We start from the raw sequence: 17,619 nt of genomic DNA, 5'->3' as shown, positions 1-17,619 counted from the left end.
ATTTGGATAACTATGCTTAAGCAATAGGCCGCTGGCCAGACAGCTCTTGCACACCCGGAGCCTAGGCTCATTGCACAGGGTAGAGTGCCTGGCTTGAGCAGCCCATGAGGGATGTCGAGCAAGGCATCGCACAGAGAGTTGCCCAATATGCAGGCTTCTCTGGGAGGCATGTTGTCCTGCATAAGGGTTGCCTGCCCTAGTCTCCCTTTCCCAGAAAAACGGCAGAGGACAGGTCGAGAGTGCTTCGGGTCAAGCTAACAGCCTAGTCGCGACTCCCGTACACAGTCTTAATGTTTGATTTTGGGAAGGTTCAACCTCTGCCTCTATCCCTCAACATATGGGTGACCTATTTGCTTGTAAAAATATAAAGCCTTATCATTAATTAATAAAAAAAGGGGGATCTGTAGGGAGCCGTCCCTGCATTCTCCATTACAAGATGGCGCCTGCATCCGGCAGGCACCGAATGTAAACAAGATTATTGCGCAGGCGCTGGGTAAATTTCCATTCCTTGATCTCTGCCTATTCCGTGGCGTCATATGGCCTGATGAGCTACAGCCAATCATAGGGTGACACGTCCCAGGCGGCGGCTGCCAGCCTTTATTAGGGGACGGGATTCTTGGCTCAGTGTCTCCGCTCTGGTAAGCTTATGCTCTCCTCTCAAGACGCATTAAAGCTTTCCTGCAGAAGGATCCGAGTGTCCCGTGTATGATTTCTTGCTGGCGAGAAATACAGAGCACGCGCGGGACATTACTTTCTTGTTCTTCTCTTTTGAAATTTGAGATGGGAATGCTTAGCATATATCATTTATAACATTAGTATTGTTTTTTTTTTATTTTACATAAGTTCACAGCTTCAAAATTTTTAAAAAAATAGTATTTAATTTTGTGTGTGTGTGTCCATATGTGTGTACCAGAGGCATCAGATTCCCCTGGAGCAGTCTCAGTCTCTCTCTCTCTCTCTCTCTCTCTCTCTCTCTCTCTCTCTCTCTCTCTCTCTCTCTCTCTCTCGGGGGTGTGGGGGGTATATGTGTGTATAGATGACTGCTGATGCCAGAAGAAACCAGAGGCATCGATCTTCCATTGTGACATATCCAGAATGGGTTCAGGAAGTCAAACTCCAGTCCTCTGTAATAGTAACCACTCTTTACTGCTGAGCCATCTCTCTAACCCCTAAGTTCCTGAGATGCAACTTTAGAACAGAGCTGAAACTGTTAAGAGGACTTAAAGTTAGACTAAATGCATTTTGTTTTATGAGACAGCTATGCGCATTAGAGAATCCCAGGAGAAATGATACAGTTTGAATGTGAATGTGTCTGACAGGCTCATGTGCTTGCTGCTTTAATTAGGACTCAAGTCTTTTAACACTTGATCTCCAGCTGGTGGCACTATTTTGGGACATTGTGCAAGCCTTGGGATGTGGACTCTATGCGACTGAATTATTTCACTAGAGTGGACTCTGAAGGTTATCCTCACTTCTGCTTCTGGACTGTGCTCTCAGACTTGTCTGCTGGCTGAGAAAAATGCTACCATCCTAACCTGCACCAATTGACTGAAATGCCTCTGAAATGGAGCCAAAGTACATCCTCTCTCCTTTAAGTTGCTTTTGTCAGTGTTTTGGTTATTTTTCCATTGCTGGGACCAAAGCAACCTACAGAAGGGTTTATTTGGGCTTACAGATCCAAAAGGCTGTACACCATGGAGGAGAAGCATAGCATGGCAGCAAGCATGGTGGCTGGAATAGTTAGTTGAAGGCTTACTGCTTGAACCACAAACAGGAAACTGAGAGGCCCGTCTTTATGTCTCACAAAGCCCACCCCCAGTGACATCCTCCAGCAAGGCCACACCTTCTAAACCTATTTAAACAATACCACCACACTGGGAACCAAGTACCCAAATGCTTGAAACTGTGGGGGGCAGTTTCTCATTCAGGCCAGCAGATAGGTATTTTGCAACAGTAATTGATACTGAGGGTAGTCAGGGAGTTAAACATCTCACTATGCACTTGCAAGTCTTCAGAACTAAGAAATTGCCTGGATAAAATACCAAAATACCCATTCTGAGAAATACTGCAAAATATATGGCAATCATTTATTTATGTGTCTGTCTCCCTATGATATAGTCAGGTTCTTGTGGACTAACAACATTTTCCTTCACATTTGCACTGCCAATTCTAAGCACAAATACTGGCAGATAGATATGCAATCTTCAAAAACTAATGAATGAGGCATTTCATGAATGGGCCCTTCCTGAATATAAGCTTTAAGAAAAAGGACCTTTGTGTGTCTTGCTCACTGCCATATACCCAGGACAAAAGAGATGCTCAATAATTATGATGGCCAAATTGATTTCATGAACATATTGGGAAGTGGGTTGGCTGACTTAAACCCAGGTACTGATGTAAATAAATATGTTATCTAGTGGAATAGAAAAGATGTTTGTATACCGGTTTATAGGGCAGAGAGTAGCAGGTGCCAGGAAGGACAGACAGAGTAGGTCTTGAAGAGGGAACAAATGATCCAAGCTGGAAGAGTCAAAGAAGGGGTCGAGCAAGATGTGACCCTAAAGCACAGTGGGAATGCACAGAATCAGAGCACAAGGCATTTCAGGTAAAGAAAAAGGCATTAACAGACACTTGCTTGCTACATATTTACATTATGATTTACTGAAATTAACACTTGCTAGTGTCACACACTAGGAATGCAAAGAAATGTAGCTTCCTACTCACAGACTACTCAGTGACCATCAGTGAGCACTAAGAAGGTATACAGGGCTGGGATGTGGCTCACTGGTTCAGCACTTGTCTATTCTACACAAGGTCCTGGATTCAAAACTCAGCATTGAAAAAACAAAAAATAAATATAAAGAAGATACATAAATGGTAAATTAAAGGGAATAAAGTTGGAAAAGTAGATTGCATCTAGTTTATAGAGCAACTTGGGCACTACCTGATCAAAGGAATATGCATTCAAACCCAATGGTCAATGAAGGTTTTTAGAAAGTGGAATGACATGATCTAAGATTAGCTTTGGAAATTTTACCTGTTAAACATAGGCAAACCCAGAGATAAAGGACAGGATAGAGAGGCATGTCTCTGTATCTGTCTCTCTGTCTCTCTCTCTGTCTGTCTGTCTCTCTCTCTCTCTCTCTCTCTCTCTCTCTCTCTCTCTCTCTCTCTCTCTCTCTCTCTCTCTCTCTCTCTCTCTCTCCTGTATCTTTTTTCTAACTTATTTATACAAGAGTTAAATAGTTGTGATTCCCTGGAATGCAGGCCCTAGGCCAGGAGTCTGCACTGCACAGAAATGAGTAAGGTAGAAATTAACCAAGAAGTTTGGTTAAGTGTCTACAAATCGTAAAAGCATCCACAGCAACTTTATAAGTGTATTGTTTTAGTATTCTTAAAAGGACAAAAAAACATTACTGTCAATTATATACAATTCAATCACTTTGCCATAGTATTTAAATTTTAAAAACATTACTGGTAGTTAATGCAGACACTTAACTGGTCAAAAGTGCTGAGAATTAAGTGGCTGTTGAGGATGCAGCCCTATATAGAGACATCCATATCAACCCCCCCCCCCCAATCAAAGCTTGAGGACCATCCCATGAAAGGAGGCAGAAAAGCTGTTAAGACTCAGAGGATGTGGAAAAGTACTGTACAATGCTGTCTCCTGTTCAGTATCTAGCCACTGTACTCACAAAGTCACAGCGGCCTGGTTACCTGCACAAGACCACAGCAAAATACTGGTCCCTTAAACATTCCATCAGGGATGGAGGAGGGGTTTGGGAAGACTCACCTCTCCCTGAGCAGTCATTGTCAGTTAATTACTACCAGTGGGGAAGGAATTATTTTCTTCATTTGTGTAGCCACTGTTCCAGTAAATACCATCCCCTCCGCCCCCACTCATGCTCAAGCAAGCAACCCTAATTAAACCCTAATTAAAGTGGGTCACAAAAGTGACATGAAAGTATGAAAGGTCCTAGCTGGAAAGAAGGGAAGAAATGGTTCAGTGGGACTCGAAGGTGATTCAAAATAAATGCCTTATATGCATGTTTAAAATTATCGAAGGATAAATTTTCAAAATTCTAAAACAAATTTACCTGCTTTGCCAAACAACTACTATACATAGCAAGCTTCAGATTTTTTCTCAAGTCTTAAGCTTTTTTTCCGAAGAGGTAAAATGCTTTAGAATTCTAGAGTAGAAAAAAAAAATCTATCTGAATTGTAAGTCTACTGACTACCACAGCATAATTAAGTAAATCACTCTTAAATTTTCCACAGTGAAATACTGGGGATACTCTAAATTATTTGGTGTCTGCATTGATTAACTTCTGAGTTGTGCTCATGAGAGGAGCTGTTTTATCTGCAACCCAAATAATATTAACAATGGAGGGCTGGGTGTGTAGCTCAGTTGTAAAGCACTTGCTTATCATATGCAAGAACAGGAGTTTGATCCCCAGTACCAAAAAAATATTAGAAGAACTGAAGTGTCTTTCGCCCCAAAAAGTATGAGGAAGGCCTAACCTCCAGATATACAGGTGGGAATTATTTGAAAAAAAAAAGGGACATTATTACAGCCATTAGATAAAATGAAAGCCAGGTATAGTAATTCACACATTTAATTCCGGTATTTGTTAGATAAGGCAGGAGGATTGCTGTGAGTTCCAGAACAACTTGTGCTAAGAGTGAGGCTCTTTTTCAAAAAAATGAAGCCAGACATAATGGCACATGCTTATGATCCCAGCCTTTGAGAGGTAGAGAAGCTGGAGGATCAGGAACTTGAAGTTAACACAGACTACCGGAGATGAACTGATCTCAGAAAAACAAAACAAGAACTTCCAACTGCTTCCGTAAGTTTGCCTCACCAGTTATGCTGATGGCAAAGCCACCACAAGCTAGTCCTCCATTGGGTACTCACACATTCTTGACGACTAGTACAAGGCCAGCCCAGGTCACATGAAACCCCATCCCCAAAAATTACAAAAAGAGTTCATATTGGAGCAGAATGGGCCTTCAATCCAGTAGGATTAGCTATTAGTAAGAGAAAAGTCATAGAAATACAGACACATGAAGACCTTGTAACGTGTACTGGCCGGTTTTGTGCGTCAACTCGACACAAGTTAGAGTCATCAGTTGAGGAAATTCGTTCATGAGATCCGGCTGTAAGGCATTTTCTCAATTAGTGATTAATAGAGGAGGGCCCAGACTATTGTGGGTGGTGCTGTCCCTGGGCATCTGGTCCTGGGCTCTATAAGAAAGCAGGCTGAGCACGCCATGGGAAACAAGTCAATAAACGGTTCCCCTCCATGGCCTCTGCATCAGCTCCTGCCTCCAGGTTCCTGCCCTGTTTGAGTTCCTGTCCTGACACCCATTAAGAATAAACAACAATGCTGAAGTGTAGGCCAAATAAACCCTTTCCTCTCCAACCTGCTTTTTGGTTGTGGTGTTTCATTGCAGCAATAAAAACCCTAAGACACAATGACAAAAGCAGAAAAGCCTCCTGAAACCAAGAAGAGTTAAGCAAAGATAATTTCCTGCAGGATTCAGATGGAATATGACCCTGCTGACAGCCTGTTTTGGGAATCAGAGCCTCCAATTTCAAACCAGAAATTGCTGAGATTTTAAAGCCACCAGTTTGTGGGACTTTGTGGCACAGCAGCCCCAGAAAAGTCACATGGTAATCAATCCAATTCACATCTAGTATAAGTCAGACTTTTATGAAATACTCCTGGGCAAAATCATAAACAAGCACCTTAATGTACACCTGTACATGATTACAAAGTAATATATACTAAATGTAAGTAGTTGATAATGTGCCCCTTTTTGTGTAAAGAGAAGATGCTACCTCTCTTTGAACTATTAATTGTTTTGGAGCTGTGGGTTGTATACCTGTCCATGAATATAGACAGCTTTTGATCAAGTGAGACTAGCTTATTATATTTGAAATGAGGGATCATCAGGTACACACCTGGAACATTTTCATCTTCACTTCCATGGATGTCTTTCCAACCCAGCTAACATGGCCAGTGAACTTAATGTCCTGCTCAGGGCTTAAGCTCTGTTTACACATATCTGCAAAACAGAAAGACAATAGCCATGCACACCGTATCAGTAAAATCTGTACTATAAGTGAACAATGTCATTTGAAAAGCTGACAAGTTATACTCTCTTTTTCTTCAAAGCTAAAATAATGTTGACATACAAAAAATCTAAAAATTTGAGACCATGCAAAGACTATAAAAACTAGAATCAAGTTAAACTCTTCTAGTTAATTATATAAGCATCATGTTAAACATCTAGATAGTTTCATATATATATTAAAATCCCCTGTAAAGGACACAATTTCCCCAATCCCAATAGTTCTTTATCGTTACTGAAAACTCTAAGTATGCACAGAAGCTGATCTTACTTACCAATCTTGTCCACTAGGGCTGTCACTATTGATAAAGGAGACATCGTAACAGAATGATTTCTGTTGTGCATGTAGCAAACAAGAACTGTAGGAAACCAGAAATAACAGAAAAGCAGAATTATTTCTTCCATTTACAATTCTCTCCCTGAAATTCACAAAAGGTCTTATTTTCAATAAAATCCCCTAATACTCGAGCTAGAAACAAAGACTTTTTTTCTTTTGGTTTACTGAGACAGGTCTCACTCTGTTGCCCAGGCTGAACTGGAACTCACCATATATCCCAGGCTGGTCTCAAACATGTGGTGATTCTTCTACCACATTTTCTCCTAAGTACTAGAATTGCAGATGTGAGCCTCCAGGCATGGTGAAGACTTTTTTTTTCTTTTTATATGTGTAGACATCTATGCATGTATTTGTACTGCATTGGTACAGGATCTTGTAGAGGTCTGTCCTAGTTAGGGTTACCATTGCTGTGATAAAACACCATGACTAAAAGTAACTTCGAGAGGAAAGTTTTTTATTTGGCTAATGCTTCCATAATACTATTCATCATTAAAGGAAATCAGGACAATAACTCAAATAGGGCAGGAACCTGGGGGCAGGAGCAGATGCAAAGGCCACAGAGGAGTGCTACTTACTGGCTTGCTCTTCTTGGCTTCCTCAGAGTGCTTTTCTACAGAGCTCAGGACCATCAGCCTAGGAGTAGCACCACCCACATCAGAGTGGGCCCTCCCACACCAGTCACTAATTACAGAAAATCCACCCCCAGGCTTGCCCACAGCCAAGCCTTATGGAAGCATTTCCTCAATTGATGACTCTAGCTTGTGTCAGCGTGACATAAAACTGGCCAGCACAAGGTTCAAAGAGGGCACTGGATTTCCTGGAACTAAAGTTCCATACAGTGTGAGCTGCCATGCAGCTGCTGGAAATTAAACCTGGCTTCTCCCCAAGAGCAGCCAGTGCTCTTCACTACTGAGCCATCTATGCAGCCCCTGCCTCAAGTCTCTTGGGTGCTAGGATTTCACACCACTCTGCTACAGCTGGCATCAAAGATTTGTATAAATTGAATCAATATGGAGATCCTTTAATCTGACTGTTCCCCGGTTTTCAATTTAGTAAGGAAACCAAATTCCAAAGTCCAGACCTGCCAAGGACCTTGTCACTACCCCAAGGAAACAGTGCTAAATGAGAGGAAGAACCTAGCACAATCTGACAGTATCAAGCAAACATCCCCAAAAGAGAGGAACTAAGCACAAGGCCTCAGCTACCTGTTTGCCTCCTGATTCTTCCACAGTCATGAAGCTATTGTTTTACCTACCTATCCCAACCACACTCTTGACTCCTGCACTCTCCTGAAGTCCTGTGTATACTTTCTACATCATAATACACATTCTGCATTTGTCAATATGGCTCTATGTGCCTTAAGAATATGAACTCATTTAAATTTGTATTACAATTACGCATTGGTTGGTGTCCCTGCTTTCCCCAACATGAACCACTCAAATGTGTCTCACCCACCCTCAAGACAAAACTTGCTGAATAAATACTTGCTGAATGATAGCTAGTCCTCCCATCCATATATCTGTTAAAGGATACACTGGGGCATGAAATGTTAAAGGCTAGAAACCCCATTTAAAAGCCTGTCAGGTTCCCAGAAATCTTGTGAGTCTGGCCTGTGTCATAGTAGTAGAATGGGAGATAAAAAGATTCAAGAGGTAAGAAAAAGATCTGACACGACTTGAATACATGCAAGTTTCTAGCTTAGATGAATGGAAGAAAAAGCTGCAAGAGGAGAATGAGTCAATTGCATTGCAATATTGTTGCTTGCTTGTTTGTTCAGAATTAGGAATTGACAACAACCATGCTGAACTGGCACTTTATCACTGAGCTATAACTCCAAGATGCAGATGTTGAATTTGAGAAACCCAATGGGATATCCAAAGGAAGACATCTAGTAGACAGGAAGGAAAGCAATAACTCAATAACTCAGGGGAGGCCAGGAAACGTAGTTTTAAAGGCAACCAGCATAAGAGTAGCAACTGAAGGGCTGAAAATAGATGGGTTTATTTATCCAGCATGTACAATGGTAGCCTTCAAAAATGCAGAAGATATAAACTCTGGAACAGTCAACATTTAAAGAGAAACCTATGAGGAAGACTGGAAAAGTATAGTCAAAGTGTCAAGAAGAAACATCACCAGAAACCAAGAATGTGGGGAACAATATCACAAATCATAACAAAGATCAGGAAAGAGCGGGGAATGTTCTACTTAGTAGAACATGCAATGAAGGAGACAATGGTGAGTGTGGTGAGAACACTTTCAAAGGCTTAACATAGCAGACTGAAGTAACCAACAATTCACGGTGAGGGACAATGAAACAAAAGGACTTTTCTTATTCTTTCCAGAAAATCAGCAATGAAGGGAGGGGGAAAGAAAGTCTGAGAGGGTTTTTAAGGAAAGTGGGTTTTATCTGCTTTTCATTTTGAGATGGAGAATCTTGATGTTTATAAAGCGTAGGAAAAGTAAAGTTGTGAAAAGGCTTGTGATACAAATAAAAAGGCCTAAGTGATATGGCACTGGCACATTTCCTGAAGAAGGAAGCAAAAGTACTAAGAGAACAGGCCGGGGGGGATTGGCCATCGACAGGAACTAATCAGAAAGAATACAAGGATGGGGTCAGCAAGATGGCTCAGCCACTAAAGGCACTTGCTGCTAAGCCTGACAACCTCAGGTCAATCCCCAGAATCTACATAGTAGAAAGGGACAACCAACTCCTGTAAGCTGTCCTTTGATTGCCTGTACACACACACACACACACACACACACACACACACACACACACACACACACACGTGCGTAAGAATTTAAAAAAGAAAACTGAGGACAATGGCAAAGGAGTTTGTGTATATAAGGACAACTAGGAAAATCAAAGATACAGAAATGTGTGTAATTTGGAAGACCACTAAGAATTTTTAACTAACCTAGAGGTGAGGGATAGTTATATGTAAGTGGGCTTGCATCTGTACTTTAAGAGACATTGGAGTCTTTCTTCAAGTCCTGTCCTAGCAGTTCAGTCTAAAAGCCATTAGGAAGGAATAAGAAGGGCAACATGCAGCAATAATCTCAAGTGGGATGAGCAGGATACTCGGGTAGAGGGTCCTGCTGCAGAAAGGACCATTTTTTCCAGGGTATCAGAATTTAATGTAAATGGGTTACATGGTGGAAGCTGGTCAGGCTAGTAAATATATTAAGGATGATGGAGCTAACTGAAAAAGAGAATTATAAAGGGAAAGTCTGGCAAGGAATGGGACATTTACAAGGTCTCAAAGTGTCCTTTATAACGATACTAATTTACTACAAAAGGGAAAGGAATAATTTTAGAGAAAACATGTCAGATACCACATTCATTAAGCAGAAGTTTACCTTATCAGAGATTGGACAAATAAAAAGTTAAGCATCACTTGATGAGCCACAGTAAGAACAGAGCATCCCTTCCATGGTGTTCCTGCCAAAGACACAGATCCTGACACTAATCATGAGAACTTTCTGTGGACTTGTCTATAAGAATCTGTAAGAAAAGCATCCCGCAACCTTCAAAAGTATCAGCATACGAAAACCAAGACTGGGTATCTATTCCTGAGAAACTACTAAATGCAACCTATACCCATTCGTGCAAAGTGCACCTTTCTTTAATAAATGACCACTAGTGAATACTGACAAGGCCCTAAGAATTAAACAGTGTTAAGCTTCTGATCTTGATGGTAGTGTTATAGTTATGTAAGAGATATCCTACTTTATATATAGGGAATATATACTAAAATACATGGTAGTCTGCAATTTAATTTCTTACATAAGATTCAGAGAAAATAATTCTTTATATGCTATCCCTAACTGTCTTTAAAACTCTTTTAAAATCTGGGTGGGAGTGGTATATGTCTTTAATCATAGCACTCAAGAGGCAGAGGCAAGTGGATATCTGTGAGTTTGAGGCCAGCCTGGTCTACAGAGTGAGTTCCAGGACAGCCATGGCTGTTATACTGAGAAACTGTGTTTCCAACTACCCCCCAAAAATCTTCTTTTAAAAATTTTAGTGGCCCAGTGAGTTTATTTGGTGTGCTTACATGGGCATAAGTGGGGGATTATTTCCGTGAACAAGCAAAATTTACAAGTGACTACACCAATGAAGAAAATTTCTCTTCCTAACCCAGCAACCACTAATTGTCTGTAGACCCTCAGGGAGGGGTAGGACCTCATAAGCCCCTCATACCTAACAGCAGTTAACTGCATATAGAGCTTCCAGGAGAGGTGGGACCTCCTAAGCCCTTTACCCCTCTACAATGGAATGCCAAAGGGCCCAGTCTTATATAGGGTTTTGTAAGGCAACAACCTGTTGAAAGTTCAAGAGTGTAATGGCCATGTCATGCCTAGATAATAGTGTTCCCTGACATTGAGGATAAAACTACATTTAGAATGCATGCCTAGCATGCTTGGAGCTCTGGGTTCAATCCCCAGCATCGATACTAAATTTGAAAACTAAAAATCATCATAAAGAAGGCTCATTTGGAAGGCAATTCCATTAAATAGAAATCCACATTCATAAGAAAAACAGTATGACAATGAAAACTCTTTTTTGTCCTTCTAGACAAAAGTATAAAGAATAAAATGGCCCTTTCTATCAGGGATTCACTGTCTACCTTTAACTTTTTTAGGAATACAAATACCAGTACCTCCTAAGCTGTCAAGGTCCTCCAGAATCCTGCCGAATCTGAAATAAAGCAAAATGTGAATTAAATGAAAATCACAATGACTTCTCTTTTAAAATTTCATAATGTACTTCGGGATAAAGAAAGGGTTCTCAAATTGACTACAGTGATAGTTACCCAAGTCTTTCACTATACTGAAACTACACAGTCATATACTTCAAATAGGTGGACTGCAAGGTTTATGAATTTTATCTCACAGTAGTTATTTTAAAAGGAAAAAAATTACAACAAATGACAATAATGAAAATAATACAGTGTTACCTTACTGTGTTTTGAACAGTCAAATATTTATCTCGTAGTCCAGGATCACTACCCAAAGGTAGGAGAACTTCAATGTAACTGTCCTTCATTTTCCTGGGTGGTAGGGCTTTCTGTGATTTAGCCAAAAAGTTATGAAGTAACTTCCTTTCCTCCATTGCTTTTACATGGTCTCTGAGAAGAAAAGGTGAGGCTTTATAAAACAGGAACAGTGCTGTCCCACAATTCCAGTGTTCACTCCCTCAAACAGGTCAGTCAGACATAATACATGGAAGAAAGGAGGGAATCAATGCCCACCTAATCTTCAATTCCTTCACTTCCTTCCCATGAAGCACTTAGTGCAATTGAACATTTCTGATGTTAATTTTAGGCTTCTGGATATGAGTTTCACACTGAAATAGCTGGTACTGGACATATACATAAGAAACACATATTCAGTGATAGAAATACACCTAAATGTATCACATATTCAGCTGATCAAAAAAAGAAGTTTATTCAGGAGCTGGAGATATGGCTCAGTGGGTAAGAGCACTGGCTGCTTGTGCAGAGGTCTCAGATTCGATTCCCGGTATCCACATAGTGGCTCACAATCATCTGTAACTCCAGTTCCAGAGGATATGACACCATCTTCTGGCCTCATCAGGCACTATACACACATGGTGCACATACATAAATGCCGGCAAAACACCCCCACACATAAAAATAAATAAATCTTTTAAAAGGCTTATTCACACTAGCACCATACCTTGGTGGTAGAACACTTGCCTATCATATGCAAAGTCCTGAGTTCAATACTGAGCATGAGAGAGGAGAAAGGCAAACAATGGGGGATAACTCTCAGATTCTGTGTCCTACCATGTTCATATTCGTTCTCATATTCTCGTTCCCCTCTTCCTCTCTCTTTTCTCCTGTCTCTCTCTCCCTGCCCTCTCATCCCTTCAATTTCCAAAGAAACAAATTTGAAAAATATGAATGATATCCAAAAGAAGTACGCCAAGGAGAACAAAGGGTAGAAATGGAAGAAAACAGTTTTTAAAAAACAGAAGGGGGGAAAAGAGAAGACTAAAGAAGAAGACAACAGAGAAAGCAACAGAAAACTAAAATGTTCGCAGCACCATTACATAAAAAGTCCTTCCAAATTTAAATGATAAACTATTATTGCCAGAAAGTTTAGCTTACAAAAAATATTAAAGGCAGAGAAACAAGTTAAATGGTAGTAGATAAGCCGAGAATGTGCAACACTCTTGATACAAACAACTTAGTCCCGTGAAAGTCAAATTCATGGGGAAAAACAGATGTAAACCACCAATTATTCTAGATTGGGGAGGGGGTAAAGAGTCAAAACCCACCAGATGTAACTTTTAAAATTTTTGTTGAATATTGATGTTGTTTTAAAAACTTGAATCCTAGTCTGGCTACCTCCTCTTGCACCCCAAGCAATCTCTAGACTTCTTCCAGGATACATACCACCTGAATCCACACAGAGGTCTCTCTGCCCCATCTTCACCACCCCACTCCATATCCAGATGTCAGAAGTTCTCCTCCAGGGTCTAGCACGGTGAGTACCCCCAACAACCTAATGTTTGTTCTTCTGTAAGTTCTTAGATCTACCCTGGTTCTCAGAGACAATGCCTTGGCCGAGTATGGCCACTCAAACCTGCACCACAGCCAACCTCTAGACTTCTTTCAGGAAGCATCCTATCTGCAAGCCCCTTCTGTGGACTAGCCTGGTGAGTGCCCCTGACGTATTTATCCAAGCCTTTTCCCCAACCTCCCAGATTGAGCCTGGGTTCCACAGACAGTGCACCACCCTAGTCTTGCCTTCTCTGCCTTCTAGGCAAGGGAGCCCTAGGCTTGGGCCAAGATCTGACCTACCCATTGCCCAAACCACAGGACTCTCCCAGGCCATACACCTTTGAATAAAGGAGTCAAGTTACACAAAATAGTAAAATCAGAAGACTTCAGTTCAAGTTCCAAGTCTTGGCTGTGAGTTTCAGCTTCACTGTACTCAAAAAAAAATTGAATAGAAAAGTATGCCATAAGCATGTTACAAGTTGTCTTCCGAGAATCAGTCAATATAGGTTTTGAAAATGCACAATAATAGTAAATCCCAGTGTTCATGGTGATGATGCATCAACTGATTAATACATTACAATGTTGCTCTTTTTCCCCTCCCTAACAGGAAAGCCCCCCATCTCCACACAGGGCTCCCATCATACAAGGGGATCAGCAACTGGGCCTAAATATCACTTAGCATGATCTCTTGGGGATGAAATACCAAAGTGCATACCTCCAGTTTGTGGATACTCCTACTATCTCCCGTAACTTATCCCGAACTGAAACAAAAATAAAGGCATTACTTCATGAAACAAAGAAACGGGGAAAATGGGTTAGGGAAAGATGCTTAGGAACTAAGTTAAGCTGCTCATGCACTCAAAAGGTATCAGATTCACAAATTCCCATTCAGTGCTATAACAGCTCAGGGATGGGATCAGGCCTCTGCCATCTCAAAACGGGACATAACTATATTGTCTCCTTAGTGCAAAATAAATGTACTTTTTTGACAAGGTTTATTTAAATAAATCATAAAATTTCCACCCAAAGGGCTTTATCAAAGTCAAGAGTTGAGTCCCTTTAGGATAGAACTCTTTTGTGCATGTATGCACTCATGTACAGGCCAGAACAATCATAGGTATCATTATTCAGGTGTGATCAATTTTGTTTGTTTTTTGAGACAAGGTTTCTCATTGGCCTGAGGCTTACTTAGTAGGCTAGGCTAACTGGACAGTGAGCTCCGAGTATCCATGATTCCACATCCTCGGTGCTGGGATTACAAGCGTATGCCACCAAATACATCTTCTTTACATGGGTACTAGGGATCAGCCTCAGGTTCTCATGCCTGCATGGCAAATACTTTACTAGCTGAGCTATCTACCCAGTCTGGGAACAAAGACATTTATAACAAGATCTCCACCCATCTTCTTATAGGCAGTATTAGACCAAATGACTTAGTTGAGAAAGTAATACTAATATCCAAAACTGAGCTTTATTGCAATTTATTTCTTATATATTTATACTATCCTAATTAGAGCAGTTTAAGGCAGAAACAAATGAAGCAAAGACTTAAGTCAAGGTAAAGCAAACAATGTGATTTAATTTTAATTCTACTATGCAAGAGTGAATTAGCTTAAAACAAAATATAAGTGCTGAAGGGAAAAATCGATACTAATGACCACATACCATGATTCACATGTATAGATGAGCATGCTATATGGAAAGGGGAAAATAATTAGACAATCGGCAGTCATTTGAAATTAGAAAATAAACATACAAAATTTCAAATAATGTGTTTTTTCTAGCATTTCAAAATATATATTTCAGTCATGAGAAATTAAATGTACTTATACTTGGTCCTTCAACAACTAAACGATCAAAACCAAATTATGGTAAGAACAACATACAGTCTCATGAAAGCAGTGGATTTTCTATTTGACTGTTGTGTGTACATCGCATACTTGGTACACACACGAATTATGGTTAAATCATAAAGAATTGCAAAACATAGCCATCAGTAAATTAGTCTTATTTCTGAATTTTCTCCCAAATAAAAGAATGTATATAAAAATAGCCCAAACACTATACAGACTACTGATGCTCACTGACATGAATAGTTCTCACTCATTTTGTCAGTGTGAAGGGCAGTAGGTGCTGAGAGCCAAAAAAATTCAATTTGAGATATATTCATGTTCTCTCTTTTGCTAAGAGCCTTTAAAGAGGTGACAATTTTAATTTGTATGAGTATTTCTAATTTCTAAGACACATCACATTTAATATTTAGTAAGGGAAACTAAGTGCAATTAAGCATCCATTAACAAAGTCCCTCTAACAAAACTACAGCTGAGTGTTTGGGTTGATACAAATGGCAGGCTCATTTCTTCCTCATGACTATATCTCTGTTCCAGTCTTCTGCAGCTCTACACAGGAAGTGGAAAAAAAGAAACATCTCAGTCCCCAAAGGCTACTAAGAACACCTCAGATTCTCACTCTGATTTCTACCTCTAGCTATTATGCAACTCTCTTCATTATGTTATATATGTGATGTTTACGAAACACTGACAATTAACATGTATGTCTCAGGGATAGCAAGATGACACAGTGGTTAAGAGCACGTACTGCTCTTGTGGAAGACCCTAATTCAGTTCCCAGCACTTGTATGAGGTGGCTCAGAACCACCTGTAACTCCAAAGAGAAAGGACGCTTCCACATGCACATGTATTCTTGTGCACACCTCACCCCACCCACACATATATGTAATTAATTACAAGTCAATCTTTAACATGCACATTTCATTACTGCTGCTATGATTCCATGCACAGCCCAAGGTAAATGGGCTTGCTCATCATGGAGGCACAAAAGGTAAACACAATCACGCTTGCCTTCACGCATGTGTAAGGGTCCTTGTTTTGGGGTGTACTGGTATCCTTGAGTCAGTCCTCTGCCATGAATAAAAAGCCCCCTGTTCAAGGTACAAAGCCTGGAAAAGAAGAGAAAGCATACGTAAGTTTCCAGAACTGCTTCTCTGGGAATCTGCAAGGTGTCATCTCCTCCAGAGTACCCAATCACACACCAGCTTTAGTACATTCTTTGTTCTTTATTATCACACCATATTTCCTCAATAAGTAAGATCAACTCAATTACCAGCTAATCATTGTTGAACTTTGAATCAGCCCTTTGCACTCAATGAAAAGTACTTACTAGACTTGTCTCGAAATTTCCTAGGACCCTAATGAAAGAAAATAAAAACTACGTACTCAAAGGAGCCTTACCAATCCTCTCTAAAATAAATTGGATAAACGGATAAGCTGATGTTAATTCAGTGTTGCTTAAGTGTTGACAACCATAGACTTATATACACTTACATTCTTCCATATTGGTAATAACATATATCAATCTGGCATGGTGGCAGATCCCTGTGAGTTCAAGGCCATCCTCATCTACATAGTGAGTTCCAGGACAGCTAGGGCTAAATAATGAGATCTTCTCTCATCTCTCCCTCCCCTACCCCCCTTACACACACACACACACACACACACACACACACACACACAAACACACACACTCACACTAGAAATTAACAAACTAATCTGTGAAAGCTGAAAACTAACTGAAGGGAGAAAGAATTCTAAACACTGTCAAGTTATTCTAGCTCAAGTTACTAGCAAATTCTTACTACATAACATCAGGATAATGACTAACCAAAACATTACATTTTCACCTTTTCTTAGAGCAAGTTACTGAGTTACAGCATTCAGTGAAAGTCACTCAGTAAAAATATTTTGTAAAAATCTACCTACATATAGTTGACAATTATGTGCTGCTAGAATAAATCTTTTACCATTCACCAAGCCAATTATTTCAACTGCAAAAGAATATATAATTATGCATACTTGCTCACTGGAAATTTTAACTCCTTAGCCACCTTGTCATCTTCTTTAGCTGTGACACAATCCATGTTGGCCCACTAAAACAGAAATGCTCACTGCAGGACTTTAGTCTTTATGCCCTCTTTATTCTTCATCAATATGGCTGCCAGTCACTTGACATTTTTGTTTTCACACAGTAACCTTTCCCTTTTCTGTACTTTTCTACACGGATTAATGTTCTAGTCTTCTTGATCTTTGCCTTCAAATTTGAATTTTCTCACAACATGATTTAGATGTTCTGTTTTTCATCATTGTATACATTTTTATATAAATTCAAATCTATTACTCGTAGAAGTAGGTTATGTATCCCTGTATCCTGCTATCTCATAAACCAGGTTTCCGAAACAGAACACACCAAATTTTAAAGAACATACATGGGATAGAGGGTGATAAAGTCACAATCCTGGCAACCTGAGTTCAATCCCAAGGACCCACAGAAAGGTAAAAAGGGAAGAACTGACTCCACAAAGCTGGCATGCATGCACACACACACATACATCATGCAAGTATTTATACAAACACACAATAATATTTTTTAAATAAAAGCCACTGCAGAGATTGGGGAGATAGCTTAGAGGGTTCAAATGTCCACAACCATATAAAAATTCAGGTGTGGCTGTTTGGGTGCCTATAACCCCAGAGACAGGAAGACTAGCCTAAATGACGAACTCTAGTCTCAGTGAGAGCTCCTGTCTCATGGGAATAA

The 17,619-nt window shown here is 40.1% G+C and overlaps 1 protein-coding gene across 4 annotated transcripts in view; it reads right to left on the bottom strand.

Moving 5' to 3' along the window:
• Acot9 (acyl-CoA thioesterase 9) overlaps nt 1-17,619 on the bottom strand; it is a 39,377-nt gene that overhangs the window by 18,073 nt on the left and 3,685 nt on the right. For 2 of the 4 annotated variants that reach the window (XM_027432641.2, XM_027432639.1), the window contains exons 2-8: nt 15,867-15,964; nt 14,671-14,697; nt 13,721-13,766; nt 11,434-11,604; nt 11,137-11,174; nt 6,411-6,494; nt 5,966-6,069 (exon numbers count right to left, since the gene is read on the bottom strand). In XM_027432641.2, coding sequence (XP_027288442.1) covers nt 5,966-6,069; nt 6,411-6,494; nt 11,137-11,174; nt 11,434-11,604; nt 13,721-13,766; nt 14,671-14,697; nt 15,867-15,964 — 568 coding nt within the window. Of the gene's footprint in view, nt 1-5,965; nt 6,070-6,410; nt 6,495-11,136; nt 11,175-11,433; nt 11,605-13,720; nt 13,767-14,670; nt 14,698-15,093; nt 15,405-15,866; nt 15,965-17,619 lie in introns of those variants that run through there. The other 2 variants (XM_035449953.1, XM_027432640.2) reach the window with 2 other exon arrangements.

The sequence above is a fragment of the Cricetulus griseus genome, chromosome X (genome assembly GCF_003668045.3).
Source record: "Cricetulus griseus strain 17A/GY chromosome X, alternate assembly CriGri-PICRH-1.0, whole genome shotgun sequence".
NCBI classification, from domain to species: Eukaryota; Metazoa; Chordata; class Mammalia; order Rodentia; family Cricetidae; genus Cricetulus; species Cricetulus griseus.
The sequence above is the reverse complement of the archived record's forward strand: the minus strand, read 5'-3'. Positions and strand labels throughout refer to the sequence as shown.